The 20,196-nt window shown below is 40.2% G+C and overlaps 1 protein-coding gene across 3 annotated transcripts in view; it reads left to right on the top strand.

Moving 5' to 3' along the window:
* Positions 1-19,943, top strand: part of ZFYVE9 (zinc finger FYVE-type containing 9) — a 176,909-nt gene extending 156,966 nt beyond the window's left edge. For all 3 annotated transcript variants that reach the window (XM_043461328.1, XM_043461325.1, XM_043461326.1), the window contains 6 exons: positions 7,357-7,507; positions 9,614-9,694; positions 12,074-12,236; positions 15,137-15,242; positions 17,635-17,811; positions 19,319-19,943. In XM_043461328.1, the coding sequence (XP_043317263.1) occupies positions 7,357-7,507; positions 9,614-9,694; positions 12,074-12,236; positions 15,137-15,242; positions 17,635-17,811; positions 19,319-19,480 (840 nt within the window). In that variant the 3' untranslated portion in view covers positions 19,481-19,943. The remainder of the gene's footprint in view (positions 1-7,356; positions 7,508-9,613; positions 9,695-12,073; positions 12,237-15,136; positions 15,243-17,634; positions 17,812-19,318) is intronic.
* The last annotated feature ends 253 nt before the right edge of the window (positions 19,944-20,196 follow it).

The raw sequence follows: 20,196 nt of genomic DNA, 5'->3' as shown, positions 1-20,196 counted from the left end.
TCAATGCCTGGCTCATGTGTGGCACTTCGTATATGTTCTGTGTTTTGCACGTACTGTTGTTATAGAAATTGTCTCCCTGCCTTTTATCAGTATGTCATTGTCACTAATTTGTGAACTCTTAGAAGGTCTGAATCCCGTTATCTGATAAGATATACTCAATGGAATTATTTGCTGCTGACTTGAAGATTGCTTTGCAGTTTTATATGCAGAGCAGAGGAGACAAGCATACAAATTTTATTTAACAAATACTTAAACTTATTATGCTCTTGGTGCTGTTCTAAGCACTTTATTAATATTTATTTAATCCTCATAGCTTATAAAATAGTTTTATTATCCCATTTTACAGAGGAGGAAATTGAGATACAGAGAAATCATGTAACTTGCCCAGTGTCATACGGCTAGTTAGTAACTAGGCCAGGATTGTGTTATAGGCAGTCTGGCTTGAGTCCTTGATGTTAACCAGATCCAGAGCTGGATGCGGATGATGCCACATAAGAAATACAAAAAATGTGCTATGGCAGTTCAAAAAAGGGGGTGGTCACATTAGTTCTGATGGGGAATTAAAGAAGGCTACTGGTGGGAACTGGTGTTTTTACTAAATCTCAACTTGGGATCAGCTTTTTTCAGCTGCTTGGATATGGGAGAAGAAAAGGGAGGGTGGTGGTGGTGGTATAGTTGCTAAGTCATATCCGACTCTTGTGACTCCATGGACTGTAGCCTGCCAGGCTCCTCCGTCCATGGGATTCTCCAGGCAAGAATACTGCAGTGGGTTGCCATTGACTTCTCCAGGGGATCTTCCTGACCCAGGAATTGAACCCAGGTCTCCTGCATTGCAGGAGGATTCTTAACCACCTGAGCTACAAAGGAGGCCCAAAAGGAGGGTAAATAAGAGCAAACGCTACAACTCAGAGATGGGAAATGGTAAGACAGCCGGAGGCAGTCCTGCTTGCAAGGATCCAGTAGGAAGGGAGGTGAAGCAGGAGAGCTGGTTTGGAGTTAGAGCATAGGACACTTAGGATCTGAGTGGAGGACAAGTGGGGAAGATGTGATCAGAGCTGTGCCTTTGGTAAACATGGAAGCGTTCAGTCAATCTAAGAAAGAAAAGAAAATTTTTATTTGAGCCAAATTGAGGATTATAGCCTGGAAAAGCATCTCAGAAAGCTCTGAGAACTGTTAACACCCGTTAGAAGTCAGTGCACAGTTATATGTTTTTTGAGACAGAGTGCTATACATTACATGATGTATTATTAACAGTTGACACAACCCAGATCTGCTAGAAATGACCCCCTCCCAAGATCCAGAGGAAATGTTATCAAAAGTGGTCTTGTTGGAGCTTGGAGAATGTTGCTTTCATGGTTGAGCAGGTATTTCTGCCAATGGGGAGGCCTGGTGGATGCATAATGCAGATACACAATGCACAGTAGAAGGGAGAGAGAAGGCCAAAAAGCAGAGAAAATTTTTTTTATGTTTAAAATTTTTCTTATCTTACCATAAATATGAATTTTTTTTTTCACATGTAGAATGAATCAGTGCTGCTGGAGACTGACTGTAGGTAACAGTTATAAAGTTGTTAAATGGCCAGAAAAGAGGTAACGGGTCTTGAGCTACAGTAACAATAGTGATAAATCAACAGATATGACAGACTTTGAGTTGACAGAGCAGAGAAATGGCTCAACTAAAGTGGAAAACCAATTATTTATCTCATCGTATGACAAGTGTAAGTTTACTTTATGTTCAGTAAGATCCTTTGAATATTTGGGAAATTCTCTCTTTGGTATAAATGAACATGGTTTTAAGAAAACAAACCAACCAACCCTGTTCATTCATTTCTAAAGAAATACGAAGTTTTAAGAAAATCTCATTAGCTTTGAAATTGACATCCAGGAAAATGATTTTGTTAGAGGCTAGCTAATTTATTCAGAATATCCAAATGGAAAACTTTTTATATTTTTTCATGAGGCCATTTGGCTTGTGGAATACCTGGCTCCTTGACCAGGGGCTGAACCTGGACCCAGCAGTGAAAGCTCTGAGCCCTAACTACCGGGTCACCAGGAAATTCTTTTTTTTTTTTGGAAATTCTTGAAAATATTCTTAATCTGCTCAATGTAAGCAAAATTAGAAATCACTTTAGCCTAATGATTTGGAAGAAATGGCAGATATAATATTTTTTAGAATTCTGTATATGATTGTATCCATTTCTTTCATGTGATATAAGTGTAAATTGTAACTGAGAACCTAAATTGGTCTATCTACTGACTTCTTCAAGAAGGGATCTTTTGACTTAACTTATTTGCAAAAACTTATTTAAAAGTATTTTTTAGAAAACCCTGATAGAACTAGTTTGTTTTATTGGGTTGATAAAAGTTAGTGTGAGAGGAATTTTTAATTATTATTTGGATGCCTCTGGCAATACAGCTGTATATTAAAATATTAACTTTGCAAGAGTTATAAACATAACAGAGTCAAACCAGAAGATGATGGTATCTTGGCATTGTATTGGTACAGTGCCTAGAAATAAATTTACCAAGGATATAAAAGACTTGAAACCTTAAAACTATAAAATTTGTTGAAAGAACTTGAAGAAGACCTAAATAAATGGGACGACATCTCATGTTCATGTATTGGAAGACTGAAAGTTGTTAACATGCTAATACTACTCAAAGTGATCTACAAATCCAGCACAAGCCCTATCAGAATTCCAATGGGGACTTCCCTGGTGGCCCAGTGGATAAGAATCCATCTGCCAGTGCAGGGGAAACAGGTTCAGTCCCTGATCCAGGAGGATTCCACATACATAGCACAGAGCAAGTAAGCCCCTGTGCCATACCTACGGAGCCTGCAGAGCCTGAGCTCACGAGCCCATGAGCCACAACTAACGAGCCCTCATGCTGCGACCGCTGAAGCCTGTGAGCCTAGAGCCTGTGCGCCACAACAAGAGAAGCCACTGCAATGAGAGGCCTGCGCACCACAGTGAAGAGCACCCCTGCTCACAACAACCAGAGAAAACCCTGCACAGAGCAGCGAAGACCCAGCGCAGCCAGAAAAATAAAATTTTTCTTTAAATTTCTGTGGCCTTTTATAGAATTGGAAAGCCAATACTCAAGTTCATTTGAAATTGCAAGGCACTCTGAAGCCAAAATCTTGTAAAAGAACAAAATTGGAGGCTTCGCACTTGTCAGTTTCAAAACTTAATTCAAGGCTACAGTAATCAAAAGTGTGGTATTGGAATGAAATAGAATTAAGGTCCCAGAAATAAATTCATACATTTAATGGCCAGTTGCTTTTGACAAGAGTGCCAAGACTGTTTAATGGTGAAAGAATAGTCTTCAACAAATGGTACTGGGACAACTAGATATCCACATGTAAAAAGAATTAAGTTGTTCCCTTACTTCAAATCATAAAGTTTAACTCAAAATAGATCAATGACCTGAATATAAGAGCTAAATTCATACAGCTCTTAGAGAAAAACATGAGGGTAAGTTTTCATGACCTTAGATTTGGCAGTGGGTTTTTAAATATGCATAAACAACAAAAGAAAAAAATACATAAATTGGAGTTAAGAAAAAGTAAAACCTTTTGTGCATCCAAGGATATTAACAGGAAAGTGGAAAGACAACCAATAAAATGGGAGAAAATATTTGCAGTCCATTTAGCTGATATAAGGATCTGTTCTCTAGGTCTAGAATAAAGAAATCTTACAACTCAACAACAAAAGACAAACAGTCCAATTTAAAAATGAGCAAGAGACATGAAGAGACATTTCTCCAGAAAAGATTCACAAATGGCCAACAAGCACTTGAAAAGATGCTTAACATGTTGGTGATGCCATCCAACCATCTCATCCTCTGTTGTCTCCTTCCCCTCCCCCCTTCAATCTTTCCCAACATCAGGGTCTTTTCAAATGAGTCAGCTCTTCACATCAAAGTATTGGAGTTTCAGCTTCAGCATCAGTCCTTCCAATGAACACCCAGGACTGATCTCCTTAGGATTGACTGGTTGGATCTCCTTGCAGTCCAAGGGACTCACAAAAGTCTTCTCCAACACCACAGTTCAAAAGCATCAATTCTTTGGCGCTCAGCTTTCTTCACAGTCCAACTCTCACATCCATACATGACCACTGGAAAAACCATAGCCTTGACTAGACAGACCTTTGTTGACAAAGTAATGTCTCTGCTTTTTAATATGCTGTCTAGGTTGGTCATAACTTTCCTTTTAAGGAGTAAGTGTCTTTTAATTTCATGGCTGCAATCCCCATCTGCAGTGATTTTGGAGCCCCCCAAAATAAAGTCAGCCACTGTTTCCACTGTTTCCCCATCTATTTGCCATGAAGTAATGCGACCGGATCCAACCAGTCCATCCTAAGGAGATCAGTCCTGGGTGTTCATTGGAAGGACTGATGCTGAAGCTGAAACTCCAGTACTTTGGCCACCTCATGCGAAGAGCTGACTCATTGGAAAAGACCCTGATGCTGGGAGGGATTGCGGGCAGGAGGAGAAGGGGGCGACAGAGGATGAGATAGCTGGATGGCATCACCCACTCGATGGGCATGAGTTTGAGTAGACTCCGGGAGTTGGTGATGGACAGGGAGGCCTGGCGTGCTGCAATTCATGGGGTCTCAAAGAGTCGGACACGACTGAGCGACTGAACTGAACTGAACTGAATGCGACCGGATGCCATGATCTTAGTTTTCTGAATGTTGAGTTTTAAGCCAACTTTTTCACTCTCCTCTTTCACTTTCATCAAGAGGCTCTTTATAAAGTTCTTCCCTTTCTGCCATAAGGGTGGTGTCATCTGCATATCTGAGGTTATTGATATTTCTCCCAGCAATCTTTATTCCAGCTTGTGCTTCATCCACCCCAGTGTTTCTCATGATGTACTCTGCATATAAGTTAAATAAGCAGGGTGACAATATACAGCCTTGACGTACTCCTTTTCCTATTTGGAACCAGTCTGTTGTTCCATGTCCAGTTCTAACTGTTGCTTGCTGACCTGCATACAGGTTTCTCAAGAGGCAGGTCAGGTGGTCTGGCATTCCCATCTCTTTCAGATTTTGCAATTTATTGTGATCCACACAGTCAAAGGCTGTGGCAAGGTCAATAAAGCAGAAATAGATGTTTTTCTGGAACTCTCTTGCTTTTTCGATGATCCAACGGATGTTGGCAATTTGATTTCTGGTTATTCTGCCTTTTCTAAAACCAGCTTGAACATCTGGAAGTTCACGGTTCATGTATTGCTGAAGCCTGACTTGGAGAATTTTGAGCATTACTTTACTAGCATGTGAGTGCAGCTGTTTGGTAGTTTGAGCATTCTTTGGCATTGCCTTTCTTTGGGATTGGAATGAAAACTGACCTTTCCAGTCCTGTGGCCACTGCTGAGTTTTCCAAATTTGCTGGCGTATTGAGTGCAACACTTTCACAGCGTCATCTTTTAGGAGTTGAAATAGCTCAACTGGAATTCCATCACCTCCATTAGCTTTGTTCGTAGTGATGCTTTCTAAGGCCCACTTGACTTCACATTTCAGGATGTATGGCTCTAGGTGAGTGACCTACCATCGTGATTATCTAGGTCGTGAAGATCTTTTTTGTATAGTTCTTCTGTGTATTCCTGCCACCTCTTCTTAATATCTTCTGCTTCTGTTAGGTCCATACCATTTCTGTCCTTTATTGAGCCCATCTTTGCATGAAATGTTCCCTTGTTATCTCTGCTTTCCTTGAAGAGGTCTCTAGTCTTTCCCATTCTATTGTTTTCCTCTAGTCACTAGGGAAATGCAAATGAAAACCACAGTGCAGCACTCCTTCATGCCTGCTAGGATGTCTGTAGAAAACAGCAACAACAATGGAAAATAACAAGTGTTGACAAGGTTGCAAGAAAATTTGAAAACCTACATTGCTGGTAGAAGTTTTAAATGGTTCATTCACTATGAAAAACATTTTGCCAGCTACTCAAAAAGTTAAACATAGAATTACCATATGACCCTGTAATTCCACCCCTAGTATATATTCCAAAGTATTGAAAACAAGTCCTCATAACAAGTATATGTACACACATTTTCATAGTAGCACTGTTCACAATAGCCAAAAGGTAGACATAGCTGAAACATTCATGGATGGATAGTTAAACAAATTGTGATGTATATGCACAATGAAATATTTTTCAGCCATAAAAGAGAATGTAGTACTGATATATGATATACTGATATGTCATATATATGTATATGTATGTATCATACATATATCAGAATGAAGTACTGATATATGCTCACCATGGGTGAGCTCTTAAAACATGTTAAATTAAAGAAGTCAGACACAGTAGTCACATATTCTATGTTTCCATTTATATGAAATATCCATAATGCAGACAAAATACAGATTCATGTTGGAGGAGGGAATGGGAAGAAACGAGTTAATTAGTAAGGGAGTTTACTTTGAATGAATGATGGGGAAGTTTTTGGAACTAGGTAAGAGTGGCGGTTGAAGAACATTGTGAATACACTGAATGCCACTGAGCTGTTCATTTTTAAATGGTTAATTTTTTGTCATGAGAATTTCATTTCAATATTTTTTTTGAGTATAGTAGTACAGGAATATAAAAGGTATCAGAACACTCATCTGCTATTTTTCACACTGCAATTTATAATGTTAAGAGGAGGGTAGTAAAACAAAAGTTTTAAACTAGAGTTTCAAAAGATCAGAGCCATTTAAAAAGATTGAATTAGAAAGTTTAACAAATGATAAGGATAAATGATAAGAAAAAAATAAGAATAAAAGCAAAGAAATAAATTATCATTGACCTATTTCAACCAGAAGCTAGATTTTAGCATCAAGATGATATAAGCTCAGACTTACTGACTAGATACAAAATGATGGCTGATGAGCTTTTCCATGTAAGGTTCAGAATTATCACCTTAAAATCTCTTGATAAGAATAAAGCAAAATATTAGTTATTTCATTGAAGATATCAAACATAAGTTAGTAAAACTAAGAAATAATGGAGTTTATATATTTATAGAGGAAAGCACTCCTTTGTATGGATGTGGGAAAAGAAGGCAGATACACTTAAATATAGGATATTCTTTTGACTTAGAATTTCAGTGTATAGATATTCTCAGAGAATCCATTGGATAGAATAACACAAATCACCTATAAATTATAGAGAGAATTTTTGTGTATGTTGAAGTTTTACTAATGGTGACTGATTTTTCACTTTGTATTTATTCTTTAGTAGCTCCTTTGTCGCTTTAATAAACAATATTCTCTTTTGTCTTTGAGAAGGTGAAGGACCTGTGCTGTGTCAGGCACACCAAAAAGTGCCCATTCTTGGCGGAATAAGAAAGTTAGCCCTGTTTTTTGATTGCAGATGATAAAAGCCATGAACAAGTCCAATGAGCATGTCCTGGCAGGAGGTGCCTGTTTCAATGAGAAGGCAGACTCCCATCTTGTGTGTGTACAGAATGATGATGGCAACTATCAGACCCAGGCTATCAGTATTCATAATCAGCCCAGAAAGGGTGAGTGTTTGAGCTGACTGAGGTCATGGGATGGAAGATGGTGCTGTAACTGGAGAGTGGATATCTCAATCCCGTAACACTCAGTGTCAGAACAGGTGAAAACGATTGATTATATTAACCTTTTGAAGCTTGTTCTGCAGGAATATGTTGACTGCCCAGACTTAGAGTTGCAAATGGAATCTCTGTTATTGAGGGGAGCATCTTGAAAACACTGCCTCAGGACACTGACCGGGCCAGCGTAGGTATTTGGTGCATTGGCCCCATAGTGAGAACATGTTTAGGTAGATTTAGCGCTTTTTGAATGATCATACCCAAAGAGTGTTAATTAACAGATTGAAAGGATTCTGAAGGAAGCCTTCCAGGTTCAGTGGTACTCAGAATGTGATCTCATCACTTAGGAGATTGTTAGAAATGATGATTGTATCCCAGATCTGCTAAATCAGAGTTTGCATTTTAACACAATTGCTATGTGATTCAGATACACATTAGAATTTAAGAAGTGTTGCTCAACATTAGAATTTAAGATGCGCTGCTCAACATGCCATTTTCTAAAATGTCTTACCAGTGTCTATGGTTTTTAAAATATTCACATAAATAAATAAAACTTTTGCTTATTATTTTAGACTGAGAAGCCCTGTATTAAATAAGTTTAAGCAGATTTCTTTACTGTAGGACTTTTCAGAGCCTCTAGCATGTTTTTTTTTTTTTTTTTTAAAAGGAGGATAGTGCTTAGACCTTCCCAAATTTATTTGACCACAAATCTTTTTCCTCTCAGAATATCTCCTAAAACTAGCTTTCTTTAGTATGCTTCATTAAGCACTTCTCTAGTAGATATACTACTTCTGTCTTCAAGGTGCGTTTTTAAAATCAGTTGTTTAGTAAAGGCATAAAAGGTACTGAGCACATGTATATTCAAATATAATATCTAAAACAGGTAGGTGACAAGTCTACTATGCTCCCTATTAGTCAAATCATATCTATAATATTTTAATAAATTCTGGGTGTCATTAATGTAGTTGGCAATATCCACTGATAAAACTAGAAGGTCTTCAAAGGATGATTCAAGGCCAGTGAGAAGTTTGAAAACTAGGTCACAGGAAGATCTCTTGAATAAAATATAAATGTTTAACCTAGAAAAGTATAGATTGAAAGAGGGTGAAAAATAGGTATCTCTATTTTTAAGGTTCTCTATTATGTGGAAATAATATTCAGCTTACTCTCTATAGTTACAAAAGACCAAAACCAGCACCAGTGGGTGAAAGCTACAAGGATCTAGATTTGGGCTCTGTTTGAGAGCACACTCTGTAACACTGAGAGCTATCCAGAAATAGAAATGGTTGCCTTGTGCTATTGTGGGCTCCCTGTCACTAGGAGTCTTTGACAAAAGGCTGGATGACCTACCCATTAGAGATGCTGTAGGGCCAGTGGGTAGGGAGTTGGAATATCTTAGTCTAATGTAAGATGTAGAGAAACAAAACAGTGTAGTGCAGTTTTATAAAGCAAAATGTAATTAAATATCCTTTCTTTTATGAAGAGGTGTTCATCTTTTAAATACGTATTTGTTTTTTAAAAGCTCCACTTGGTAAGTAAAATAGTTGGCAACCATATCTCCATATTCAAAATATATTTGCTCTTAAAAAAAAGCAATGAATTAGATCTGGGGTCAGCAAACTTTTTCTGTGAATGGCTATATGATAAATATTTTAGGCTTTGCAAACCTGTGGTCTTTGTTGCCAACACTTTGGCATCATACTTTAAAAACTGCCATAGACAATATAGAAATGAATGAATATGGCTGTGTTCCAATAAAATTTTATTTACAAAACAAGCTGCAGACCAAACCTTAGTCTTGACTACTAAGATTTCCTTGCTTCTTGATTGAAGGGAGCTCAGAACAAAATGGAAGAGTGTTTCTTAAAACCTCACTCTCTAAGCTCTCATTAGTATTTGAGTTATTGGTTACTTGTATATGGTAGTGTATACAGTAAGTGTTTTTTATTTTCTGTATAATGGTTTGAGTTCCCAGCTACCAAGTGTTTCATTATTATTTTCAGTCCTTCCATCTCAAAATCTTTCTTCACTAACCTATTTCTATTGCTATTTTAGTGACTGGTGCCAGTTTCTTTGTGTTCAGTGGCGCTCTGAAATCCTCTTCAGGATATCTTGCCAAGTCCAGCATTGTGGAAGGTAAAGAATGGGTTATTTACTGCATGTACATAGATCAGTCTTAATTATACAACTGAAAAACAAGGGACATTAAAGGAAAACTTGACACTTTTGCCATAGACTTCTGACTCCATAGAAGTTATTTATTCAATAGCATCTCACTGTACAGCTAATTAAGACTGTCATAAAGATGCTTAACTCTCCAAAGAAGGGAGTAAATGGTAGAGATGCCATGGGACACTGACATAAAGTTAAGAGAGATGGCTTTTCAGAGCTCTGGAATAAGGTATCCAAGGGGACGTAGTCTGAATTCAGATACATCACTGGGTGCAAATCTGTAAATAAGTAGATGAAGTTCAGCCCCACTTATAAATTTATTTTATTGAAGTATAGTTGATTTACAATGTTAATTTCTACTGTACAGCAATGTGATTCAGTTATATATGTATATATATATATATATATATATATATATATACACATTATTTTTCATATTCTTTTCCATTATGGTTTACCACTGGATATTTTCTTCCTCAACTATTCTTCACTGTATTTTTTTTTATTTTTATTTTTATTTTTTTTTTATTATTATTTTTTCTTCTTCACTGTATTTTGATCTAGTTACTCTTGTTGCATAACAGATTAACCAGAATTTAATGGCTTAAAGCAACTATTTTATCACCCTCACTGATTGCGCTGGGTCTGCCCTTGACAGGGCAATGCAGGGATGGCTTGATCTTGCTCATTGATGTCTGGGGCCTCAGTTGGGATGACCTGAAGGTTGATGGTTACTTGATAGCCAGGAGCTGGAATTATCTGAAAGTTTGTTGACTCACATGTCTGGGGCCCATCTTTCGATGATTTAAAGACTAGGAAAGATGACTGGAGTCCATAACAATGGACTGTTTAGCATGCGGCCTTGGGCTATTTGGACTTCTTATGTGGTGGCTTAGAATTCCAACCACAAGTATTCCAGCACAAGGCCAAAGCCGCATTGGTTTTATGGCCAAGCCTTGAAAATCATACAGTCACATCCATCATCTTCTGGTGGTGGAAGTGGTCATAAGTCTGCTGCAGGGAGAGGAGTTAGACTCCATTTCTTGATGGGGAAATGGAAAGGTAGTGTTGTAGAAAAGCATGTGAGATAGGAGATGCTATATTATCTTTGGAAAGTACAGTCTGCATACAGAATGACAGATTTTCATTTCCACTGTGGCTCACCCCGGTGCCCTAAGAGCAGTTCTTCCTGAGGGTAGATTCCTTTGTGTTAATTGAAATACATAGATAAACTTAACATATGTTAACAGAGATTGACTTTGACCTCCTTTATTGCCAAACCCAATAAAACAGCAAGTGAAGAGCAAAGTATGCTAATATTTCGCAACTTAATTTCACAACTCAAAGCAGAAATATTCTATTAAGAAATTAAGAAATCTAGGAGTTAGTCATTCTACTTCCTCATCAAGAAATCTAGGCATTAAATGACTGATTAATGCCTTTGTAATCAAATATTGACTACCTTTAAACTGTGTCTTTACAAGATGCTTAAAAAGCACCCCTTAAAAGTCAAAATGATAAACTGAACTGAAAGAAATCCTTACAAATGCACAGTAATGTATTTAAAAAGTTACATATATGTCTCTGGCTTGGGAATTTCTTAGGTCTCATATTTCGCCATGTGTGTCAGTAGAGCAGTTAGCTACCTATTTATGAAAATTTTACTGATGGTCTTTAGAAATTATTTCAGTTGACAAAATTATGTGTCAGAGAAGCAAGATAATTGCTCAGTATGTGACAGCTTATTCCCTCAATTTTAGTATTTTCCTTTAACTTAGGTGGTATCCCCCAAATAGTTATCATCTGTTGGCTCATGGTAGCCCATGTAAAACATACATGGTAGATTTGCCTTATTGCCAGTCAATAAATGGAATTACTCCCCAGGTTACTACTGTTGTTTATTCAGTGATTTGTTTAACAAGCACTGGCATTCACTATATGCAGTCATAGTAAGGTGAGTGATACAAACAAATGAATATGATTAGAGCATGATGCAACAGTGGAAACACGAACAAAATGCTCTGTGTGTCCAAAAGAGGGATGTGACCATTGTAAGTTTTCCCTTTAAGCAGTCTCAGGACAAACTTAGTTGTGCCTGAAGTGAAATCAATAGGCAGGTGTTTTAAGCAGAATCCATCTTGGCATTTGCTCCTCGTAACACTTTCAGTAAGTAAGAGGTTGAGCTCAAAGGACAAAACCTCTTTGTATCTGTCAGCTTTAGAGAACAGAAGTTTCATGTTTAATCCTGGAGGGATTTGCTAGATGCCAGGTACAGAGTTTCCTCTGGCCCTCTCCCTGGCTTTGCATTGTTTTCATCTGTATTGTCTTGGTGCTGATTCTCAGATGGAGTTATGGTCCAGATCACTGCAGAGAACATGGATGCCCTGAGGCAGGCACTGCGGGAGATGAAGGACTTCACCATCACCTGTGGCAAGGCAGAGGCCGAGGACCCCCAGGAGCAAATCCACATCCAGTGGGTGGATGACGACAAGGACTTCAACAAGGGGTAAATGCAGCAAACGCCCCCTCAGTGGCATTTCGTCGTGGGCTAGCCTCTGGATTTTATCTAGACTGGCATTTTATTACTTTCCTGAAACCCCTGCCTAAAAGGACTGCTTTGTATTATAACATGGATTTTTAAATTTCTGATTTCTTGGCTTAATTCCTGAAGGAGTTTCTATGCATATTTTTGAAGGGAAGGGGAAGGAAGGAGCTGATGAAACACAGCAGTCCCTCTAAAGTTATTGAGATAAGAGTAAAACCTAAGCCTTTTTGGTTTACAAAACACTTTTGCTAATATTGTTTCATTTTCTATAACAACTACAGATGAGTAAATAAACACCAAAAGGATAAATGACTCCACAAAGCTTGGAAGTGGCTGGGCTAGGACTTAAAGCCACCTCCTTGGGCTTCAAATTCTATGTTCATCTCTGGAATATGGCAACTATGTTTCTGATGGTTCAAGCCAAAACCTTGGAGTCATCTTCTACACTCTGCCTCACACCCTACAGCTTTCCAGCAGTAGAGCCTGTTAGCTTTCTTTTTAAACATGTCCAGAATTGTACTACTGCTCACTGCTTCTCCTGCCGTCATTCGGTCTGCATTATTGCAGCAGGCTCCTGATTGGTTTCCTTGTTTCTAGTCTCGGCCTCCTTCCTCCTCCTAGCCTAGTCAGTTTCCAGGACAGCAGCCAGAGCAATGTCACTGCTTGCTCAAAACTCACCACTGCCATCCAGGGTCATTCAGGGTAAAAGCCAAAGCCTGCTACAACTGACAAGCCTTACACAATCCCCTGCCCACTCTCTTACTTCTCAGAAACTATCTGGCTTCTCGTGTGAATATATCAGCTGTACTTCTGCCCTCAGACCTTTGTACCTTCACTTCTCAACAAAGGCTTCCCTGGCCAGCCTACTACATTGTAAGCCTCTCATACACATTTCTTCCCTCCTCCACCAAATACTTCATACTCCCCTTCCCCATATTATATTTAAGGGTACCTATAACTCACTAACATATAATATATTTTTACTTATTTATTTCATTATATTGGCTCTGGAATGTCAGATCCATGAGGGCAGGAATTTTTGCTGGTTTGTTTATTGCTGTGTCATCATCACCTAAAACACTGTATGGCACCTGTAGGTTCTTTAAAAAACTGATTAATTGAATAAGTATGTTGAACTTCATTGTATTAAGCTTTCTCCCATTCATCCTTCAGGCAATAATTCTATATGTGGGCTTCGGAAAAGACAAAAATGAATTCATGGTCCTTGGTGACAGGTGACTCAGTCTAAGTTTTGAAGATAGTCATAATAAGAGCACCGAAGTATGGAAGATGCTCATAGAAAACTCTATAGAAGACAGTAAAGATAAAAGAGAAATGAGGAACTCAGTAGAGGCAGTAGGGCAGGATTCAGGAATGACTTCCTAGAGGAATGGCTGCCTCTTGAGCTGAGTCTGGTAAGATGGTAGATATTTGCTGCCCAGCTGTGGCAGAGTGGGCCTGCCAGTGTGACTGAATGGCAGGAGCGAAGGCAGACGGAAGGCGTTCGCAGCATGGCATACCAGATTTTTTTTAAAAGAATGTTTTAAAACTTTTGTTATTGAACAAACAGAAGCAATTTCTAAATCAATGAGTATGTTTGTCTACTTTATAACTTACATTTTATCTTCCCATACTTCCTGGAAAACTTAATTTCAAAATCAATTTGTGTTTAATTCTCTATTATAGTGGGTTGTTAGGTTGATGGTGTGAACCGATATGGGCAAGCATCTATATTATCACAACAAATCCCATGGTCATTAGGACAAAAAATTGGTAATCTGACAATCGGATGCCATATGGTATTGGTAGCTAACAAGTAGGTGGTCACTTCCTACAACAGTAGCAGCATCTTAGAAAAAAGAACAAGAACTCATCAGGGGAAGCTCTCGAACCCAGGAGTTTAGCGTATAGTGTGTAGACAGAATGTTTTCTAGCTTGTCCCACAATGTCAGGGTATCCTTTCTCAAGAGAGTTCTTATCAACTAAGGCTGCTCTAGTTTTTATACTGTCTGATGAGTTAGAAATTAAACTTAACAGTGTTTAAATAATTTTAATTCAGTCAAATGTAGCATGTCCCTGATAGTCAACTTTAGGTTAAATTTGATCTTTTATACATAGAGATTCAAAAACATAAACAGGCTTGAAAGTTGTTAGGAAAAGTTCACAACAATTACTTTGACTCCTCATCAGAATGAGTGTGTACATCCACATATTTATACTTGCTATATTTTGGAGAGGACACAACCATAAAATGTGGCCTTTCAATTCAGGAACCTAGGAGTGCTATGCAGCACTGAAGGGAACTTGTTTCGAGAGATAATAGAGATGCACGTTCATCAGTTCATACCAGCACTGTCATAGTTAACATACTTGGTCAAATAACTCCTTTAGTCTGTAAACACTGAACTCCTATGTTGTGTGTCAGACTGTGAGTATAGCACATGGAAATGAGTATATCATGTACCTTCCCCTTCGGAAGTTTGTTTGTGAGGCGGATACACAGATGCATGGAGGGTATGACGTGATGGTGTGGTGGTGGAGCAGGGAGCAGGGCTGGGTGTGGGTCTGTGCAGCCACTGAAGGGAGGAACAGGAGGGAAAGAGAGCAGGCTTGGAAACAGTTTCTTTACGTTAAAGAACCAGCTTCTGCCATCAGGACTCCTTTTTCACACGTGTGTCCTCGCAATTATTTCAGTGCACAGGCGCCTCCCTGAGAGCGCTGTTCATGTACATTTTGGGGCAGGGGCTGCTTCTTTTGTGATGTTTTGCACAGGTGTTTCCAGCAAGGCACCCAGTATATGATAAGAGAGAAGCAGTTCTTCTAAGAGCTGCTTCCATCTCTTTCCTTTGTTTCTGTTTTAGTGTCCTAAGTCCCATAGATGGGAAGTCCATGGAGTCTATAACAAGTGTGAAGATATTCCATGGATCAGAGTATAAAGCGAATGGAAAGGTCATCAGATGGACCGAGGTAAGGAAATAGAAATTTGGCATCCTTGACCCCCTCCTTTGCAGACAACTTTTTACTTGGCCCAGAGACATTCTGGACTGATTCTGGAGGATAAGGGGGGAAAAAGTCTCTGTTACCTTCTATACTCCAGTTCCCTCTGGTCTCTCTTAGCTCACTGGAAGGAAATGCACCAAGTGTAGCCTGCAGCAGTCTGACATCTCCGCCCCATGAACTAGCTTTTAGAAATTTGTTCACACTGGACCTCAAGAAGGGTGCATCTCTGAAGGGTACATACTGTCTTTGCTGCATTCTTCAGAAAGCTAGGCTGGTTATGTTGCACTCAGTTATAACTTAGATAACACTGTCTTTTAAAAATAGACTTATCTCACAAATAAGAAAACTAAAGCTCAGAAACTAACTTGTCCAGGATTACATGGCAAATAAGCACTGGTAAAGTCCTGATCAAACCCAGATGTGGCCGACTCCTAACCTGTTTTCTACTATATTGTTTCTTAGAGCTGTATTAGAGGCTTACCCGGGGGTGAGAGGAGCCAGGCAGGGACCCTATATATGTGTATGTGCGTGCGTGCATGCTAATTCGTTTCAATTATGTCTGATTCTTTGCAACCCTCTGGACTGTAGCCCACTAGGCCCCTCTGTTCGTGAAATTCTCCAGAATCTCACGTGAGACTATCCAAGAGTACTGGAGTGGGTTGCCATGCCCTCCTCCAGGGTATCTTCCTGACCCAGGGATCGAACCTATGTCTCCTATGTCTCCTGCATTGGCAGACAGGTTCTTTGCCACTAGCGCCATCTGGGAAGCGCATCAAACAAATCAGAAAGTTTATTTCTTGATAATAAACAGGTAGGTTCTGGATCTCTTGATTTCTTTTGAAGCTTGTTTATACCTGTCTATAAAAATCAAGTATTAAATTATAAGATCTCTAGGATTTCTGGAAGCTTTAAAAGTCTTAATTTTTTTTAATTTAAGAAGTTCTGTGACTTCTGCCTTCTCCATTTTACACACAAGGTAACTGAGCCAAGGGAGGATAGGTGCCTAGTAACCCAAGTTTACTAGCTGGTTCCTGACAACACAGAGGCTAGAAGTTCTTGAGCTGTTGTTCCAAGTGACATCTTTCATACCAGACTTGGTAATTTTATATGCAGCTGAGTGGTTTTATCTGCTTGCTTTGTAATGATCATCTGTTTGACATATCTTGAGTAGTCGAGGGTCTGAAACATGTGAATGTCTTTACTGCTTACAGAGTAGTTTGACCTCTGCTCCCTCTTTTTTGCTCCCCGCTGATCCCCTGAGATAGGGAGATGAGGAATGAGAAATTACATGATGAGAAAACAGTCTCAGAGAGGCCAGGTGACTCTGTGACTTGTCTAATGCTGGTTGCTGGCAGAGCAGGGACCAGAGTCTCCTGACTCCCACTTGAGAGTTCCGTCTATCACTTCACACTGCCATTTTCACGAATGCCTCGGGCACCAGGCTTCAGAGCTACCCCTTTGCAGATTCTTAATATAAGCCACTGCTTGAGCCGTAAGCCAAGTGTTGGTATAGAGAAGCATTCTATATTTACACGTCTGTATCTTTTATGTTTTGCTTTCTAAAAAATTTTAAATGTATTTTTTATTTGAAGGATAATTGCTTTACAGAATTGTGTTGGTTTCTGCCAAACATCAACATGAATCAGCCTATGTTTTGCTTTTATATCATTTATATGATAACCAGAGAAGGTAGGTGCTTCCCGTTTTACAGAGGCAAATCGGCATTAAGAAGCCAGAGGACTTGCTCAGGACCCTCCTCTGTGTGATAGGACTCAGGTCTCACTTTCAGATCTGCTGTGCTTCCGCCTGCGCCCAGCGCGGTGCTCAGTTCACAGTGACACAGCTTTGGCCTCAGCAGTGGCAGAGCCATGTGGTAGGAAGAGCTCTGTCTGTGATGAGAGGCAAAAGACGCAGATTCTCACCTGGGCTCTGAGTGAGTCCCCTCTCTTCTATGAGTGAGCAGTAATATGCAGGTGTTGGGTGATGTGATCTATAAGAACCGTTCTCTTAGATTCTAAGATCATTTCCTTTAGAAAGTTGCAGTGTGTCCTTTTAGAAGTACGCATTGCAAACTGCAAGCCTTTTCCAGTTCTGAACAGAATGTACCATTATGACTGCGGCCATGGCTTTTAGGGAGATCAGTAAGTGGTAGTTACCATCCTGTGGACGCATACACTGTGAGAGGCAGAAGCTGTTACTTAGACATGAGATGTCAGTGCCCTGCTTTTCTTGGTGTTCTGTGTCTGGTCTTCCCGCACGTCTCAGGGAGTCAGGGTACTCATATCCATGAGCTGGTGCACTCACTTCCTCCCACATCTCCTGGACACAAGCTTAAAAGTCTCTTTTGTTTGGGGAACAGGTGTTTTTCCTAGAAAATGATGACCAGCACAATTGCCTGAGTGATCCTGCAGATCACAGCCGGCTAACGGAGCATGTTGCCAAGGCTTTTTGTCTTGCTCTGTGTCCCCACCTGAAGCTTCTGAAAGAAGATGGAATGACAAAACTGGGACTTCGTGTGACACTTGACTCAGATCAGGTAAGAATCTCAGCCTTTGAAGCAGGTCTCGGGCAGTATCTTTTTTCTGACACGAGTTTTCTTCCTGCAACCCAGAGAGTACAAGTCTCTGCACTTGGGCCTGACCGAATGTAGTCTCTGGCCTTCCCTCTGCTGGTAAGACAGCTGGATGTGCTGCTTGGTCAGCCTCTGAACTGTGTGAACTCTGGCTCCCTCACCTCAATGTCTTGCCTTGTCTTTCTTTTTAGTGTGGGGTAAGAAGTGTGAGGACCTGCCGCCCTGTGTGAGTGACATAGGGGCCACCCTGCCTCCTTTAGAGAGCAGGTTCCAGGCTGTCCCGTCCCCTGTTGTTTTCTTAGTCCAACCACAGCAGGCTTCTGCTGACTGGTCTCTGCAGTTCTACTTCTTGTGTTTTTCTTAGCGCCAACATTGCCGTGCTAGTTCGTGGATGTGACTTGAACCATTTCCGCGTTAGTGTCCCTGTCAGCGCGGTGTCTCGTGGCCGGGCTTTCCTCCCCGTCTTACTCATTAACCTTTTTGTGTGCTCTGAGTAGTCACAATCCAGTCTGAGTGCAACCTGCCCTCACTTCCTTGTCCCAGTGTCTCTTATATGGCCTAGCACTCTAATCTCTCTACGTTTCCTTTGGATTTTATTTTTTATTATTTTGGGGCAGCATGTGGGATCTTAATTCCCTGACCAGGGATCAACCTGGGGTTCTCTGCATTTGGAGTGCAGATTTGTAACCACTGGACAGCCAGGGAAGTCGCTCTTTTGGATTAGATCCCTGTGACACGTCCCAGTGCTCCTGCTTTGATGCCATTTGTGTCATTATCAGGGAAAATGTGAAAGGTCATATGTTTAGCTCCATTTCTTGACTAGTCATCAATCAACAGATAGTTATTTTCTACTTATGGTCTTGCCCAATGCTTTACTAAGCATGCCAGGGTAATACAAATGAGTATTACAACCCTTTTCTAAATGGTACTGATAATCTGACTAGAGAGAGAATTACTTCACATAAAATAAGAACAAGCATTTTTTTCTACTAAATATGTGGGGCTCTTGAGGGCAGGGGCCCTGTTTACATTCATGCTTGAATTCTTGTGTTTGTAGGTGTTTAAAAAATGGTATGTGGAGAAATGGATGGAAGGACGGTGTTCAGTTCCTGTTGAGTTAGGGAGTTTACCCAGTATATTTCTCATTTTAACTTCCACAACCAAAGGTTTATGTACTATTGCTGACATTCCACACCTCTCTGTGCCCCAACTTCCCTTCCTGGGAAACTGAGACCATAACAGGTTGTCTTGCCCAAGGTCTCACAGCTATGAGGTGGTAGGGGCAGGATGAATATATGGCAGGATGGTAAGTGACAGTTCTAAGGAAGAGAAGAAGTTTGTGTTTACTGCCAGTGTCTAGCCCCTAGCCAAAAAGGACATCTCCTTTCCTGCTCAGCCTCTTGGCCCTCCAGTCCTCTGGAGAGATCTTCTCTGTCCAGTAACCTGTCATCCCCTTCTTTCCATGGTGTAGGTTGGCTATCAAGCAGGGAGCAATGGCCAGCCCCTTCCCTCGCAGTACATGAACGATCTGGACAGCGCTCTGGTGCCGGTGATCCATGGAGGGGCCTGCCAGCTCAGTGAGGGCCCCATCGTCATGGAACTCATCTTTTATATTCTGGAAAACATCGCGTAGACAGAGAGGACTTCACTGTTTTCTGTTCAGACCTGTTGCAACAGCAGTCATACCCAAATCATTTGCACTTTAGAACTGGAAAATTAAGCTTTTGTTAACACTATTAATGGGGGGTGGGGTGGGAGTGGGGGTTTGGGGGACAGGGGTGGGAAGTGGTGGTGGAGGGACAGATGTTCCGTAATTCTAAGTCTTCTATGCATTGTCCACCAAGAGGATCTGGGCAGCTTCTGTTACTGCACAACAGTTATGCTATCCTTGCAGCTAATCCCCTTCTGTTACTGTTTAGACAAGAATTCTGCTCCTCTGTTTTAAGACTTACTTTTGGTCTTGTGCTCAGAAATGCTCAAATGGGTACAGCCATCACCAAGGGTGGGTGGGAGGGCAGAAGGGAAATAAAAAAAATGAAGCATCAGTCTTGAACTCTCTATACAGAATTGATGTAAAACGGACAGTTTCACACTGATCTTGTCCCAGATACATTACAGCAACCTCACAAAGTCACATTTAGCTATTTTTTCCCCTAGATTATTCATGAAGTGACTCAAAGAACCAAAGGATTATCTCTCTTTTATCCAAAGAAGGGCGACTTAGTATAAATGAGGTCACTTGAATAGTAAAGCCCAGTTCAGGTTCTTTCAAGACCTGCCAGACTGAATGACAGACACTGAACTGGACCTTTCTGTGAAAGCTGATAGATTATACTCAAGACGTTTCTA

The sequence above is a fragment of the Cervus canadensis genome, chromosome 2 (genome assembly GCF_019320065.1).
Source record: "Cervus canadensis isolate Bull #8, Minnesota chromosome 2, ASM1932006v1, whole genome shotgun sequence".
NCBI lineage: Eukaryota > Metazoa > Chordata > Mammalia > Artiodactyla > Cervidae > Cervus > Cervus canadensis.
The sequence above is the reverse complement of the archived record's forward strand: the minus strand, read 5'-3'. Positions and strand labels throughout refer to the sequence as shown.